Source organism: Scyliorhinus torazame, chromosome 9, assembly GCF_047496885.1.
Source record: "Scyliorhinus torazame isolate Kashiwa2021f chromosome 9, sScyTor2.1, whole genome shotgun sequence".
In the NCBI taxonomy this organism is placed as follows: domain Eukaryota; kingdom Metazoa; phylum Chordata; class Chondrichthyes; order Carcharhiniformes; family Scyliorhinidae; genus Scyliorhinus; species Scyliorhinus torazame.
In genome coordinates this window covers 161,378,011-161,392,451 of record NC_092715.1, presented here as the reverse complement: position 1 = coordinate 161,392,451, position 14,441 = coordinate 161,378,011, and the positions used below count along the sequence as shown (strand labels likewise).

Sequence of the window (14,441 nt, the reverse complement as noted above, 5' to 3'; positions counted from 1 at the left end):
AATCCCTGTTTATGTTGTCAGTATTTATATGGCTGATCCAGTTAAGTTTCTGCTAATTGGTGAGCCCCACAGTGTTGATGGTGGGGGTTTCAGTAAAGGTAATTCTGTTTAACGTCAAGAGGAGAGGATCATATTATCTTGTTGTAGATGTTTAAGGCATGACGTTTGTTTGGCATGAAAGTTGCATGTCCACTTTTCAGCACAAACCTGCATATTGTCCACATCTTACTTCACGCAAGCATGGATTTCAGAAATTTTAATTTCTATTTACAACACACTCCGTTTAGGACTACCCCATGACCACAACATCAAGATGCCAGGATTGCAAGAACAGAGTTTTTAGAGGAATGTAGGCCTGGATAAGATTATTGAGATTGGGAAGTGCAAGGCCCTAAAGGGATTTCAATATGAGGAAGAACATTTTAAATTGAAGTTCTTAATTCGACCAATTAGTTAGTTAGCTCAGGGGTGATGGGTGAATAAGACTTGTGCAAGTTAGGAAAAGAGCAGCAGGTTATGAAGGGTATAAGGCTGTCTGCGAGAGTATTTGAATGGTAAGAAGTTATAAAGACATGGATGTGCTTAAGAAGTGGTCAGAAACTCAGTTTGGGGGTAAATAGAATGCTGAGAATTGGAACAGCTGAAGCTGTGGCCTTAAACAGAATGAAATCAGTGACAAATGGAGGAGTTTGTAGGAGGGTTCTTGTATGATGGCTTTGTTCTTTTTTATGTTTAGTTGGAGGGGCTGTGAGCAGTGATGGAAAATTAAGTGTTGTCAGGATTATGTGAAACCTGAAGCCATATCTTCAGGTAATGTAATTGAGAGTAACTTTGAGTAAGAGGAGGGCAAGCGATGAAATGGTGCAGGAAGAGCACCCTTGCTGTTGGTGCTTTGACTATGATTGGATAATTAAGAATGGATACATGATTGATGATGCCCCTAGGCTGCAGGAGGAAGGATAGTACATCACGGTCACAACCAGAGTTATTCAAGTTCTCTAGATTTGAGTTTCAAATGTGGATTTGCAGAATAAATGAACATGGATTTGGGAAATGTTGACATTTTCAAGATATTAGCTTCTGTATACCTGTGCCAAGATGTATCTGTTCGACACCGATCCTGGTACTCCAAGATAAATGCAAAGTACCATACTAACTTGGACTTGAGTAATGTTTCTGGATTAGTGTACGCAACGCATTGCCATCACTGAATCTACTGCCATCAATATCCTGTAGATTAGCATTGACAAAACCTTAACTGTGGCAGCATGACCAGGTCAGAAGCTAGGCATTCTGAGGCGTTTAACTCATCTTCTGACTCTCCAAAGTCTGTCTACGAGGAGTGTGATGGAATATATTCCACTTGGCTGGATGAGTGCATCTCCAATAATACTCAAAGCTTCACACTACCAAAGCAAAGCAGCATTCTTGATCGACAACCCTTAAATACTCACTCCCTCCATCCCTGACACAGTACCAGTAGTATGTACCATTTACAACATGTACTTTACTGCAGCAACTCTCCTTTGACAGAATCTTCCAAACTCTCGGCCTCTACCACCTGGAAGAACAAGGGCAGCAGACTTATGTTCTTATGCTCTTATGGGATATGGTGTACGGGCTGGAGAGTGGAGCTGAGTCCACAAAGATCAGCCATGATCTCATTGAATGGCGGAGCAGGCTCGAGGGGCCAGATGGCCTACTCCTGTTCCTAGTTCTTATGTTCTTATATGGGAATTCATCATCGCAAGTTCCCCTTCAAGTCACAACCAAACTGACTTGAAAATATGTAATCTGACTTTAACTGTAGCTGGGTTAAAATCTTTGATCTTTCTCCCTAACAACATCGTGGGTGCAACTCCACCATTATTTAATTCAAGAAGGTGGATCACTACCTTCTAAGAAAAATTTGAATACTGTATTTGAAGGGAGTAATTTCAGTGCCAGACCAGTGAAAATAACCATTTTATTGCTGATGTTTTGTAGCTCTTAAAATATCAATATTTTGAACAGGTTTTTTTTAAACGTACTGGGGCGACAAAGTTGCATTCAAGTTATAGATGCACAATAGATTTTAATGTGTTGCGAGCTTGAAAATCAGTTAATTTTATGTAGTCCAGAGATACTAAAACTAATCCATATAACAAACAGAGGGTGATGCAGTTATAGCTGATCTGTTGCCCTAGTTCTAGCAATTGGAGGAAGAAAATGAACTGTTGACAGATGCTAATTTCCTTCATGGAAAGTTCCTATATTTAAGTTCCTCTGTACTCCAATATTTAGCTCTAATTTTTTCCACTTTATTAAAGTGTTTGATTCGTGTTAATATAACAGTTAAACCTTGAAGTAGGTAAACTCTTGGGTTAAAGACCAAATCTTATTGGAATGAGGCATCTTGTGCCTTGAGTTGTTAGTTGGACATTTTCCCTCAGCTTTCAACGCAAATATTATTTGTGCCCATAGCTTGCTGGAAATGTAAGCTGATAATGCCACACAGAGAGCAACTTGGCATTTGGAATCTTGATGCATGACAGGGATAACAGTATATTTCCTTAACCAGCCGGACCTAAGAATGGGGAGTGAAACAAGGGAATGAAACGGACTGGGGAAGAGGGTGAATTAGAATAATTTTCAAGAATGAGATACAGAAGATCATAAGTAATAAGAAGAATAGAAAGAAAGCAAGAGAAAGAGCGATTGGATAAGACAACTAGAAAGGCCAAAAGGGAAAATAAGAAAAATAATTTAAAATTAAATAGTGTAAGAAGGTATGTACTGCATTCAGAATTAAGGCTCAACGCTTTAAATTGTTTTCATTTTGGCCAGAAAGGTTGATTTTTGAAGCCATGTATCATATTGGTAAAAGGATATTTGTGGTGTGAAATATAAGCTCTAACTTTCTGTGGTGCGTTTGTTGGCCAGTTAATGCGCATAGCAAGTTCCAAAATAAAGGACCTACCTCTTCTGTGTGAGACAAACAGCAGATCATGGACTGGTGTGGGCAAAATGAGAAAGGGTCCTCCTGGACAGGTCTACATAAAGCATTGACATTTACTCCAAATGTGGTGCTCCATTTTCTTTGACCTGGTCCTCCTGGACAGGTCTTAGAACCTTCTGGAGGTGGCTAATATATAAACCACCCCACTCGTTGCCCACCTCCCACCCCACATGTCAGGTGGGCCTGTCACCTTGGCACCTGGTAGAACCTCAACCATTCATAAATGATCCATCACCGCATGAGGCTGAAGGCTTTCTGGGGTCAGACGCGCTGAACCAGAAGGCTGTTTTCTTGCCTCCAACCTATTAAGGGCCAGTTGGCTATTAAATGGCTTTGGGGCAGCTGGTGTTCCCCACGGCTTTTCAATCAGGCGAGCGCAAAATCCAGTTACTCTTACAACTGAATCCTGCATTTTCAAACTCAAGCAGCCCAGCTGTTGTACTGTCATGACCTAGGACCATAACCCCAGACTGCCAAAGCACAGAACTCTCCCTAAGTATAGCTAAACTTAATTCTGCTCCACCCCTGTCAGTGTTGGGTAACTATATATTGATAGGTGTATCTTGCATGTCATCCTGACGTGTACCTCGGCTTTATAAGTGATGAGGTATAAGGACTAAATATTTTTTCATCTACTAAATGTATAACATAATTTAAAAATGCATTACCAAATATGCATCACTCATTTATATTTTCACAGAATTATTGAGTTGTGGAAATCAATTCCCTTAAAGCTCCAGAACAAATCTGAGTACCATTGACTAAAAATAGAAATTGAATTATTTAGCCATTGTAAATGTCTGGCCCTGATGTGCACTGTGTGGCATAAACATTCATGTTATTATGTAAAGAGTGAATTCTCTAATGTTATGAGCAATACATAGTTGTTTTCCTTGTTAAAAATAACAAGGTTGCATCTTGCTGTATTTGTTTCTACTCGCCCTACATCCTAAAATTAATGAATCTATATTCTAAATTCCTATAACAGTCAGCTACAGAATCACTGAATTGTTATGATGCAGAAAGAGGCCATTTGGCTCATCCTGTCTGCACCGGCTTTCTTAATGAGCATTATTTTGTTTTAAAAGGATTTTTATTCATCTAACTTTCAACATTTTCACAATACAACACCCAGACAGCCCCAAACAAACATCCAAGACATCCCACCCCCACCAACAGTCAAAGGTAACCAATTCCCCAAAATGCATAATAAACAAACCCCAATAATTGTAGAAACCCTCCTTAATCCCCCTCCGTTCGAACTTTACCTTCTCTAGGGTCAAGAACTCCAGTAAATTCCCCTGCCACACCAAGGCGCAAGGTGGAGCGGCTGACCTCCAACCCCAAAAATCCGCCTTCGAGCGATCAACAAGACGAAGGCTAAGACATCTGGCCCTGCGCCCGCCTACAGCTCGAGCTGGTCCGACAGCCCGAATATGGCTTCTAGGGTGCCTGGGTTCACATCCACACGCAAGACCCCTGAAATTGTCCTGAATACCGACCTCCAAAAATGTTCTAGTTTCGGGCAGGACCAAAACATGTGAACGTGATCCGCAAGGCCACTCCCACACCGCTCACAGGTATCCTCCACCCCCCTCGAACAGCCGGCTCATCCTTGATTTAGTGAGGTGTGCCCTATACACTACCTTCAGCGGTATCCGCCATAATCTTGCACAAGAAGTCGAGGCATTCGCCCTCCATAGCGCCTCACATTACAGTGATATGCTCCTCATCGGCTACCTACAATGCTACAGACCAAGAGCTCGATTGCGAAATTAGCCAGAGCATCTCCTCACTAGAACACACGTCCTTGGAGCAGGAGTAGGCAATTTAGTTCCCGAGCCTAACACCTTCACTGATCATGGCTGATCCCATCCTGGCCTCAACTCCACCGTCATCCCGTTCTCCATAACCCTTCAACCCATTACAAATTTAAAAATATGTCTCACTCCTCAAATTTACTCACTGTCCCTGCATCCACCGCACTCTGGGGTAGCAAATTCCACAGATTCACAACCCTTTGGGAGAAGTAGTTTCTCCTCAAATCTGTTTTAAATTTTCTACCTCTTATTCTAAGACTATGACCTCTCTTTTTAGAATGCCCCACAAGAGGAAGCAAAAGCTCCATGTCTACTTTATCGATACCATTTAGCATCTTCTATACCTCAATTTGATCTCCCTTCACTCTTCTAAACTCAAGAGAGTATAGGCCTAAACTTCATATGACAAACCCCTCATCTCTGGAATCAATCTAGTGAACCTCCTCTGAACTGTCTCCAATGCTGCTACATCTTTCCTCAAATAAGGGGACCAAAACTGTGCACAGTATTCCAGGTGCAGTCTTACCAATGCCTTGTATAGTTGCAACAACCTCCTTACCTTTATACTCAATTTTCTTTGCTATAGCTGCCAGAATTCCATTTGCTTTCCTTATTATCTGCTGCATCTGCATGCTCGTTTTCTTAGACTCATGCCGAGGACACCCAGACCCCTCTGCATCGGAGCACCCCAAAATCTCTCCCCATTTAGATAATAAGTAGCCTTTCCATTTTTTCGACCAAAATGAACGGCCTCACACTTAGCTATGTTAAACTCCCATCTGCCACATTTTGGCCCACTCTCCTAACCTATCTATAACCTATCCATTTGTAAGGTTCTTATTTCCTCACTGCAACTTACTGTCTCACCTATTTTTGTGTCATCTGCGAATTTGGCTATAGAACCTTCAATCCCTGTATCCAAGTCATTAATATAGATTGTAAATAGCTGGGGCCCAAGGACCAAACCCTGTAGCACCCCACTAGTTACATCTTGCCATCCAGAAAAAGACCCATTTGTTCCGACTCTCTCCTGTACGTCAGCCAGTCTTTTATCCAAGCTAATAAGTTACCCCTAATCCCATGTGAATGAACCTTCTGTGCGGCACCTTATCAAACATCTTCCGAAAGTCCAGATATATTACATCTGCAGGATCCCCATTATCCACTTTGCTCAAGCAAATTAGTCAAACATGATTTGCCCTTCATAAAACCATGCTGACTCTGATAGATAGCACTTTGACTTTCCAAATGTCCTGATATTATGTCCTTGATAATTGATTCTAACCATTTTCCAACAACAGATATTAAACTAACTGGTCTGTAATTTCCCACATTCTGACTCCCTCCCTTTTTAAATAAGGATGTTACATTAGCATCTTTCCAATCCACTCGGTGTCCATGGAATTTTGGAATATTATAACCAATGTATTCACTATCTCTGCTGCCACTTCCTTTAGCACCCTAGGATTGTAGGCCATCAGGTCCACGGGACCTATCTGCCCCCAATCCCAAGTGTTTGTTTAGTATTGTTTCCCTATTTATGCTGATTGTTCCAAGTTCCACCCTTTCTATTACCTCTGAATTGCCTGTTCCGATAGGAATGGTACTAGTGTCCTCCACTGTGAAAACTGAGGCAAAGTATTGATTTAGCCTCTTTGCCATTTCTGTGTTCCCCACTATTAACTCACCAGTTTCATCTTCCAAGGGGTCAGCATTCACCTTAGTGACTCTTTTCCCTTTTATGTACCTTTAGAAGCTTTTGCTATACTTGTCGCTGTTCTGTGCTAGTTTTTTTTCCGTAATTTACCTTGGCTCCTTTTATTACTTTTTTAGTATCCCTTTGTTTATGTTTGAAAGTTTCCCAATTTTGTCCATCTTTGGATCCAACACCATATTCAAATCTCCTCCTATCAGCTCATGGGTATCCGTATCCTGGATAGCACTGATCATCTTTTTTGCAAACCCCGTATCATCCCAGCTGGGTGGGACCATATGCGCTTACTAATGCCACCAGCCTACCCTCCAGTGCACCCATCACTACTATGTACCTGTCCCCCTCGTCCGCCACCTCCGACTCCATCTGAAACCGTACCCTCTTGCCTACCTGTACTGCCACACTCTGGGCCCTACTGTCAAACCCCGAGTGGAATACCTGACTCACCCAAATTCTCCTAAGCCTCACCTGATCTTTCACCCTCAGATGTGTCTCCTGCAGCATCACTACATAATAATAAGAATCTTTATTGTAGGCTTACATTAACACTGCAATGAAGTTACTGTGAAAAGCATCCAGTCACCATGTTCCGGCGCCTGTTCGGGTACACAGAAGGAGAATTCAGAATGTATAAATTACCGAACAGCACGGCGTTAGGGACTGGATGGAGGAAACCGGAGAAAACCCACGCAGACACTGGGAGAACATGCAGACTCCGGACAGGCAGTGACCCAAGCCGGGAATCGACCCTGGGACCATGACGCTGTGAAGCAACAGTGCTAACCACTGTACTACCGTGACACCCGGTAGCCTTCAAGCTCTTCCAATTCCCTCTTCCACAGCCCAATTCCAGGAACAAAAATAACCCACAAAGGTCTCCGCCACCTCCACCATTGTAAGTCAACCTCAACTTCGCGGGTTAGACCACGCGGGTTAGACCACTCCAAACCGCACGCCTTTGCTGTAGAGTGCCGCCTTCACCTGTCCGAAAGCTGCCCGCCTTTTCGCCAAATCCATCGTCAAATCTTGGTAAATTCATATACCAACAACTTCCCATTTCACCCCTCACCTTTGCTTGCCCAGTTTAGGACCTTTTCCTTGGTACGATACTTGTGGAAGCGAAGTATAACTGCTCTTGGCAGCTCATCCGCTTTCGGCTTCGGCCTTAGCGACCGATGTGTCTGTCCAGCTCTTATCAGAAGAGTTCTTCTCCCTCCCCCATCAACTCCGCCAGTATCTTTGTGAGGTATTCGGTCTGCTTCGGGCCCTCCTCTGGCAGACCCAGGATTTTGCCTCTTTGACCTGTTCTCCAGGTCCTTCACCTTAGCATTGAGTGCTTTATTAGCCTCCACCACCCTCCGCAACTCCTCGCCTTGATCTGGTCACTGTGCTGCGACAAGCCTCTTCCATCCCTTTCAATTTCTCTCCTTGCTCTCTTATCTCGGCCGCATTCACCGGGGCCATCGCCTCCTCCACCCACGTTTTCATCACAGCCTCATTTCCCTTCGCATCACCTCCTTCGCTTGGTGAACAAACTTTCAAATTCTCCAGCCATCACTTTGATCAGAGAATCCAATGTGAGGGGAGCTGCGCCGCATTGTGCTCCTTCCGCCACCTTTTTTTCCGCCCGAGACATCGACTCACTCGACAGATTTTTATTTGCCCCCTTCTTTCATAGAATCACAGAATTTACAGTGCAGAAGGAGGCCATTCGGCCCATCGAGTCTACACCGGCCCTTACAAAGAGGACCCTACTGAAGCCCACGTATTTATCCCTATCCCCGTAACCCCCACTTAACATTTTTTGGACACCTAACCCGCACATCTTTGGACTGTGGGAGGAAACCGGAGCACCCAGAGGAAACCCACGTAGACACGAGGAGACGCAGACAGTGACCCAGCTGGGAATCGAACCTGGGACCTTGGAGCTGTGAAGCAACTGTGTTAACCACTATGCTACTGTGCTGACCCCGCCGTTCTTCTTCTGGGCCTTTGACATCACAATATTTTCCTACGCCGATTTATTCAAAAATTGCCCCTGGGATTGGGCATAAAGTTCAAAAATACCAAAACTTCAAGTAGGAGCTTCCCCACGTGTGACCTCCGCTTGGATTTTCACCAAAAGTCCTCCAAATGAGCATTATGGCTCCATGCCATTCTTCTGCATTTTCCTCATACCCATGCACATTGTTTCTATTCAGATAACCACCTATTGCCTTCTTGAATGTCTTGATTGAACCTAGTTCCACCACTCTCCCAGGCAGTAATTCCCGACCCAAACCATTTGTTGTGTGGAAAAGCTTTTTTTCACATTGCATTTGCTTCTTTTGCAAATCACTTTAAATCTGTGCTCTCTTACTCTTGATCCTTTTACGAGTGGAAACAGTTTCTCACTCTCTATTCTGTCCAGCCTCCTCATGATTTTGAATACCTCTTTTTTAAAACAAAAATCCTCTTAACCATCTCTTCTCCAAGGAAAACAATTCCAACTTCTCCAATCTATCTACATGACTGAAGTATTTCAAATCATTCTAATGACTTCACTGTTTTCCTAAAATGTGGTGCCGGAACTGGACACCATACTCCAATTGAGTCGAAAACAGTTTTTTTGTACAAGTTTAACATAACTTCCTTGCTCGTGTACTTGCTCCTCTTAATAAAGCCCAGGATACTTACTATATGCTTTACTAATTGCTTTCTCCACATGTCCTGTCACCTTCAGTGATTTATGCACACACACATCCAAATCTCTTTAATGTTGTATCTCTTATTTTATATTGCCAGTCCACGTTCTCCCTACCAAAATGCATCACCTCATACTTCTCGGCATTGAAATTTATCTGCTACCTTTCTGCTCACTCCAACAACTTGTCTCTATCCTTTTGCAGATCTACACTGTCTTCCAAGTTAACATGTTTCCCAATTTTGTATCATCTGCCAACTTTGAAATTGCCCCCTGCGCACCAAGGTCTAGACCATTAAGAGATATCCGGAAAAGCAAGGGTCCAAATATAAATCCCTGGGGAACTTCATTGCAAACTTTCCTCCAGCCTGAAAAATATCCACTGACCATTACACTTTATTTCCTGTTACTCACCCAATTTTGTTTCCACACTGCTACTGTCCCTTTTAGTCCATAGCTGTGACTTTTCGCAAGTCTGTTGTGTGGCATTATATTTTTGAAAGTCCACATGCACCACAACATCATTACCCCCATTAACCCTCTGTTACCACTTCTGAAAACTCCACCAAGTTAGTTGAACACATTTTCCCTTTTAAAATCTATTTTAGCTCTTCCTAATCGGCCCACATTTTTCAATGTGACTATTAATTCTAACAAAAGTAATTGTTTCTCGAAGCTTCCCCACCACCAAAGTTAAACTGACTGGTCTGTAATTGCTGGCTCATCCTTGCAACTTTTTCTGAACAAAGGTGTGATGCCTGCAACATTCCTATCTTCAGGCAGACTAAATTATGACCTGTGCCCCTCCAATTTCCACTCTCTTCTTTCAATATCCTTCGATGCATCTCATCAGGCCCCAGTGCTTCATCAATTTTAAGAACGCGGGATCAGGGTACTGAACTGTATGATCATAATGAATGGCGGATCAGGCTCGAAGGCCCGAACAGCCTCCTCCTGCTTCTATTTTCTATGTATGTTTCTATGTAAGTACCAACAATTTATCCAATATCTCCTCCTTATCAACTTTGAACCGTTCTCGTGAATTTCCTCCTTGGTCACCGTGGGTAGCGTCTATCTCCTTAGTAGATGCAAAGTATTCATTTAATACCTCAGCCATGCTCCCTGCCTCTGTGTAAAATTGCTTTTAAGTCTCTAATCGTCCCAACTCCTTTTACTATTTACATACCTATAGAAAACTTTGGGCTGGCTATCAGTCTTTCCTCATAATTCCTCTTGGCTGCTCTCATATCCTTATTCACAGCCCGTTCCTCCACCTTGAATCGTCTGTATTCCACTTGGTTCTCAATTGTATTTTCTACCTGTCATAAGCATGCTTTTTCTTCTTCTTCTTAATTTCGAACGCCTTATTCATGCAGGCAGCTCTGGATTTGTTTGCCCTACCTTTCCCTTTTGAGGGAATGTACCTAGTCTGTGTCCAATTTGTGAAGGTATCCCACTGTTCAGCTACAGGTTTCCCCACCAGCCTTTTGTTCCAGTTTATCCGGCTCAAGAACCAGGTCTAGCAGGGCATCCTATCTATTTGGACTGGACACATGCTGTTGTAGAAAATGCTCCTGAACATAATCTAGCAACATTTGCCCCTCTCCATCCTTTATACTGTCACGGCCCTCTGTCTATATTTGGGTAACTAAAGTGCCCATTACAACTATATTAAAATACTACAATGTTTGCATCTCTCTGTAATTTCCTGCAGATTTGTTCCTCTATATAGGGGTGGTCTATTGACTATGCCAAGCAATTGTACTTTTTGTTCCTTAGCAATAACCAAATAGATTCTGTCCTTGAACCATCTGGGACATCCTCTTTCTCCAAGCACTGCCATGCTCTCCTTAACCAATACTGTCACCTCTCATGTGTATTTCCAATAGTCCAGACTTGGTGTCAGCAGCAAAAGTTTACAACGACTCACACGTTCCATGGACTTGGGAGTAGAAACTGACTGAAACAGTCTGGTGCCCTTTACAGGGAATAGTGGACTTGTTTGAAGAAGGCAGGCAACAGCATGTATCCTTAACCAATAGTAAGGTAAAGTCGCCATAGTCCCAGATGACCATAGGCTGCTTTTCCCTTTGAGGTGGTGGTTTAACCTGAGGATCACCACACCTCAGGCAAGAGGCAAGGTTGAGAAGGGAGGCCTTCATGAATAACTTCAGCAAGTACGGAAATTGAACCTGCACTGCTGGCCTTATTCTGCATCACAAACCAACTGTCTAGCCCACTGATCTAAATCGGATTATCAGAGTCATGCAGGTTTCGAATTGGGACGTGTAAGCTTGAATATTTCTGTAAAATGTGAAGGAAAGTGAGGGGGAAGGGAATATGGGATATAAAGAGACGTACAGGAATTGAGGAAATACTTTAAAGGTTATTTTAACTTTTTAAAAACATCTATTAAAATCTGAAGTGAGACATCCCACTTGCAATTAATTTTCAGTGCCAGAGGAATAATTAAGACCTTTCACTCCAGTAAATGTTTACTTGTGCTTGAATGGGCAAGCCCTTACCTTTTCTGCTGTGTTCATTAGATATCTAATGGTTAAGTACAGCAAATTCGTGTCCTTGCTTTTATTTTAATGCCAATTCTATCGGAGAGATACCGGTGTGGCAAAGCTTGTATATCTGTCGGATAAATCATACAGTGACTTCCGGATTCCCTCACTTAGCTGAGCATCTGTGTTTGCCAGAAATTGCAGCCAATTTATTGCATAATAATGGTGAATGCTGATGATCTCACTTAATATACAATCTGGGCTTATATAGTTTTTTGATTACCAATTATGATGTTTTTCAAGTTAATGCTTTTTCATTCTTCAATATCTGATCAATCTAGCTTGTATTCACAGTAATCCCGAATCTAGATTATGCCTGCTCAACTGTTTGTTTATAGACCAGGAATAAAGTAATGTTCCTCTTTTTTAAAGAACAATAATTGCATTCACAGCAAAGGCAAGTGAGAAAAACTGGATATTAGAATTTGTTACTTTTGAAGCAAAACTGCAGCTACTGCTTTTGAGATCATATTTTATTTCTGATGTTGATATTTTGTTAGCTTGAAGAAATTATTTTGCAATTAAGCTCATCAACAATAAATTATTGTATGAAACAATTTAAATCTGGTCCATTTAACATAGAAACTAATTCTCATGTACTTGTGCATTTGTTTTCGGAGCAAATGCTTTTGTTTACGAACCGCTATTATTAGTGATATTACCAATTATCTTGCATTGTTTAACGATTGATTTGAATTTCCAGAAAGAACGAAGAAAGATATAACAGCCAAGGGTTCAACTGGATTGGAAATAATATTGTCAACACTTGAGGTAAAGGGCATTTTTTTCTTATCATTTCCTCCTAATACCATGGTTAATGCTTGGAATCATAGGAATCTTTTGCTGAAATAATCTATTCTCCGTAACTTATTTTCCTTCATCCTAAAGAGCTGTGCACACACATTCTTAGTGATATTGTAAGCATGTGGGATGCTATTCATTAAATTGCAAGTTTTGGAGGATTTCAGAAAAAAGGTTTTGTAATTTCCATTATTGAAAAAGAAAAATATTTTGACCTAACACATTTAAAAAGATATTTATTTAGAATAATAATGCTGCTCTCTCATATGCAAGTATTGCTGCTTAACCCACATCTTTCCCATGCTGTTTAATTGAAAGGGGAATTCAAAAAAGGTTCTTCGGGCCATGGCATACTGGAACAGAGCACTGCTCTGGGAACCTGAAAATACATTTTGTTTGCTAACAAGATCATTTTGGTTTCCTTGGGGGATTTTAGCTAGATGACTATCTGACACATATAGGAAAAAATGGTGCATTGTACAATAGTACCTTCATTGCTCATGGAAAGATCAGCAAAGTCCCTGATGAACCATCATGTTTTACTGTATGAAACAATTCATTTGGGATATTTAATTGTGTAATATCTGCGAATAGGTACAGCCATTTTATATCTATTGAAAATAATTGATTGCCCAAATACTCCCTTTGGGTTCAGCAAGTTTTGTCTCAGCCTTCAAGTGATTCTAACCATTCCTTTGTTTACTACAGATTAGAAATGAAGGACACTATTTTCAAGGTTCCTTTATCATGTAAATTGGAAGGATCTTGTTTGGAATAATCCATTTTCTTAAGAATTAACCTGAAATCCTCAGAATAGCTGCCTTCCTCACTTATTCCAGTTTAGACATATGGTAATACAGAACTTGCAATATTGCTGAAAAAAAGAGAGAATTTTTGCTGAAGCTTTTCAACTTGCACTCATTAGGACAATTTCTGTCTGCAAAGAACAGGATCTTGTATATTAACATTTGTAGCTTTCAGTACATGCACATGCACCACACTGCGGGCCTGACTGAGTGGCGTATATCAGAATAAGAAGCAGCCCTTCTAATTTAATCTTAAGACCAAAAGACCAAGGAGCAGAATTAGGCCATTCGGCCCATTGAGTCCGCTCCGCCATTCAATCATGGCTGATATTTTCTCATCCCCATTCTCCTGCTTTCACCCCATAACCCCTGATCCCCTTATTCATCAAGAACCTATCTATCTCTATCTTGAAGACACTCAGTGATTTGGCCTCCACAGCCTTCTGCGGTAAAGAGTTCCACAAATTCACCACCCTCTTGCTGAAGAAATTCCTCCTCATCTCTGCTTTAAAGGATCGTCCCTTTAGTCTGAGATTGTGTCCTCTGGTTTTAGTTTTTCCTACAAGTGGAAACATCTTCTCCACGTCCACTGTATCCAGACCTCGCAGTACCCTGTAAGTTTCAATAAGATTCCCCCCTCATCCTTCTAAACTTGAACGAGTACAAACCCAGAGTCCTCAACCGTTCCACATACGACAAGCTCTTCAGAGTGGTCAAGTCAGGATCAACTGGACCTGGAACTATACTTCGATAAAGAACTGGAATTGAGATCAAAAGTCTCTTAGCTCCCTCAAAAAGGAAAAGTATGTACATCTACTTGTTCTTCAAAATGTAGCATGCGGTGCAAAGTGCAACTTCAGTATTCTCTGATTGAGAGTGAATAATATGTGTACACACATTGGACAGAATTTAGACCCAGTTTCAGCCCACTGGTGTGAAAGCCGTGGAAAAACTGTGTCACCTCCAAGGGGTGTTAAGGAATGGGTTAAGAGACATTTCAATTAGATGTCTCAAGTATGGAGAGACATTAAGCATAAAACAGTTGATGG

The 14,441-nt window shown here is 41.7% G+C and overlaps 1 protein-coding gene across 10 annotated transcripts in view; it reads left to right on the top strand.

Moving 5' to 3' along the window:
- Positions 1-14,441, top strand: part of agtpbp1 (ATP/GTP binding carboxypeptidase 1) — a 462,243-nt gene that overhangs the window by 150,477 nt on the left and 297,325 nt on the right. For all 10 annotated transcript variants that reach the window (XM_072516701.1, XM_072516698.1, XM_072516700.1 and 7 more), the window contains one exon: positions 12,489-12,556. In XM_072516701.1, coding sequence (XP_072372802.1) covers positions 12,489-12,556 — 68 coding nt within the window. The remainder of the gene's footprint in view (positions 1-12,488; positions 12,557-14,441) is intronic.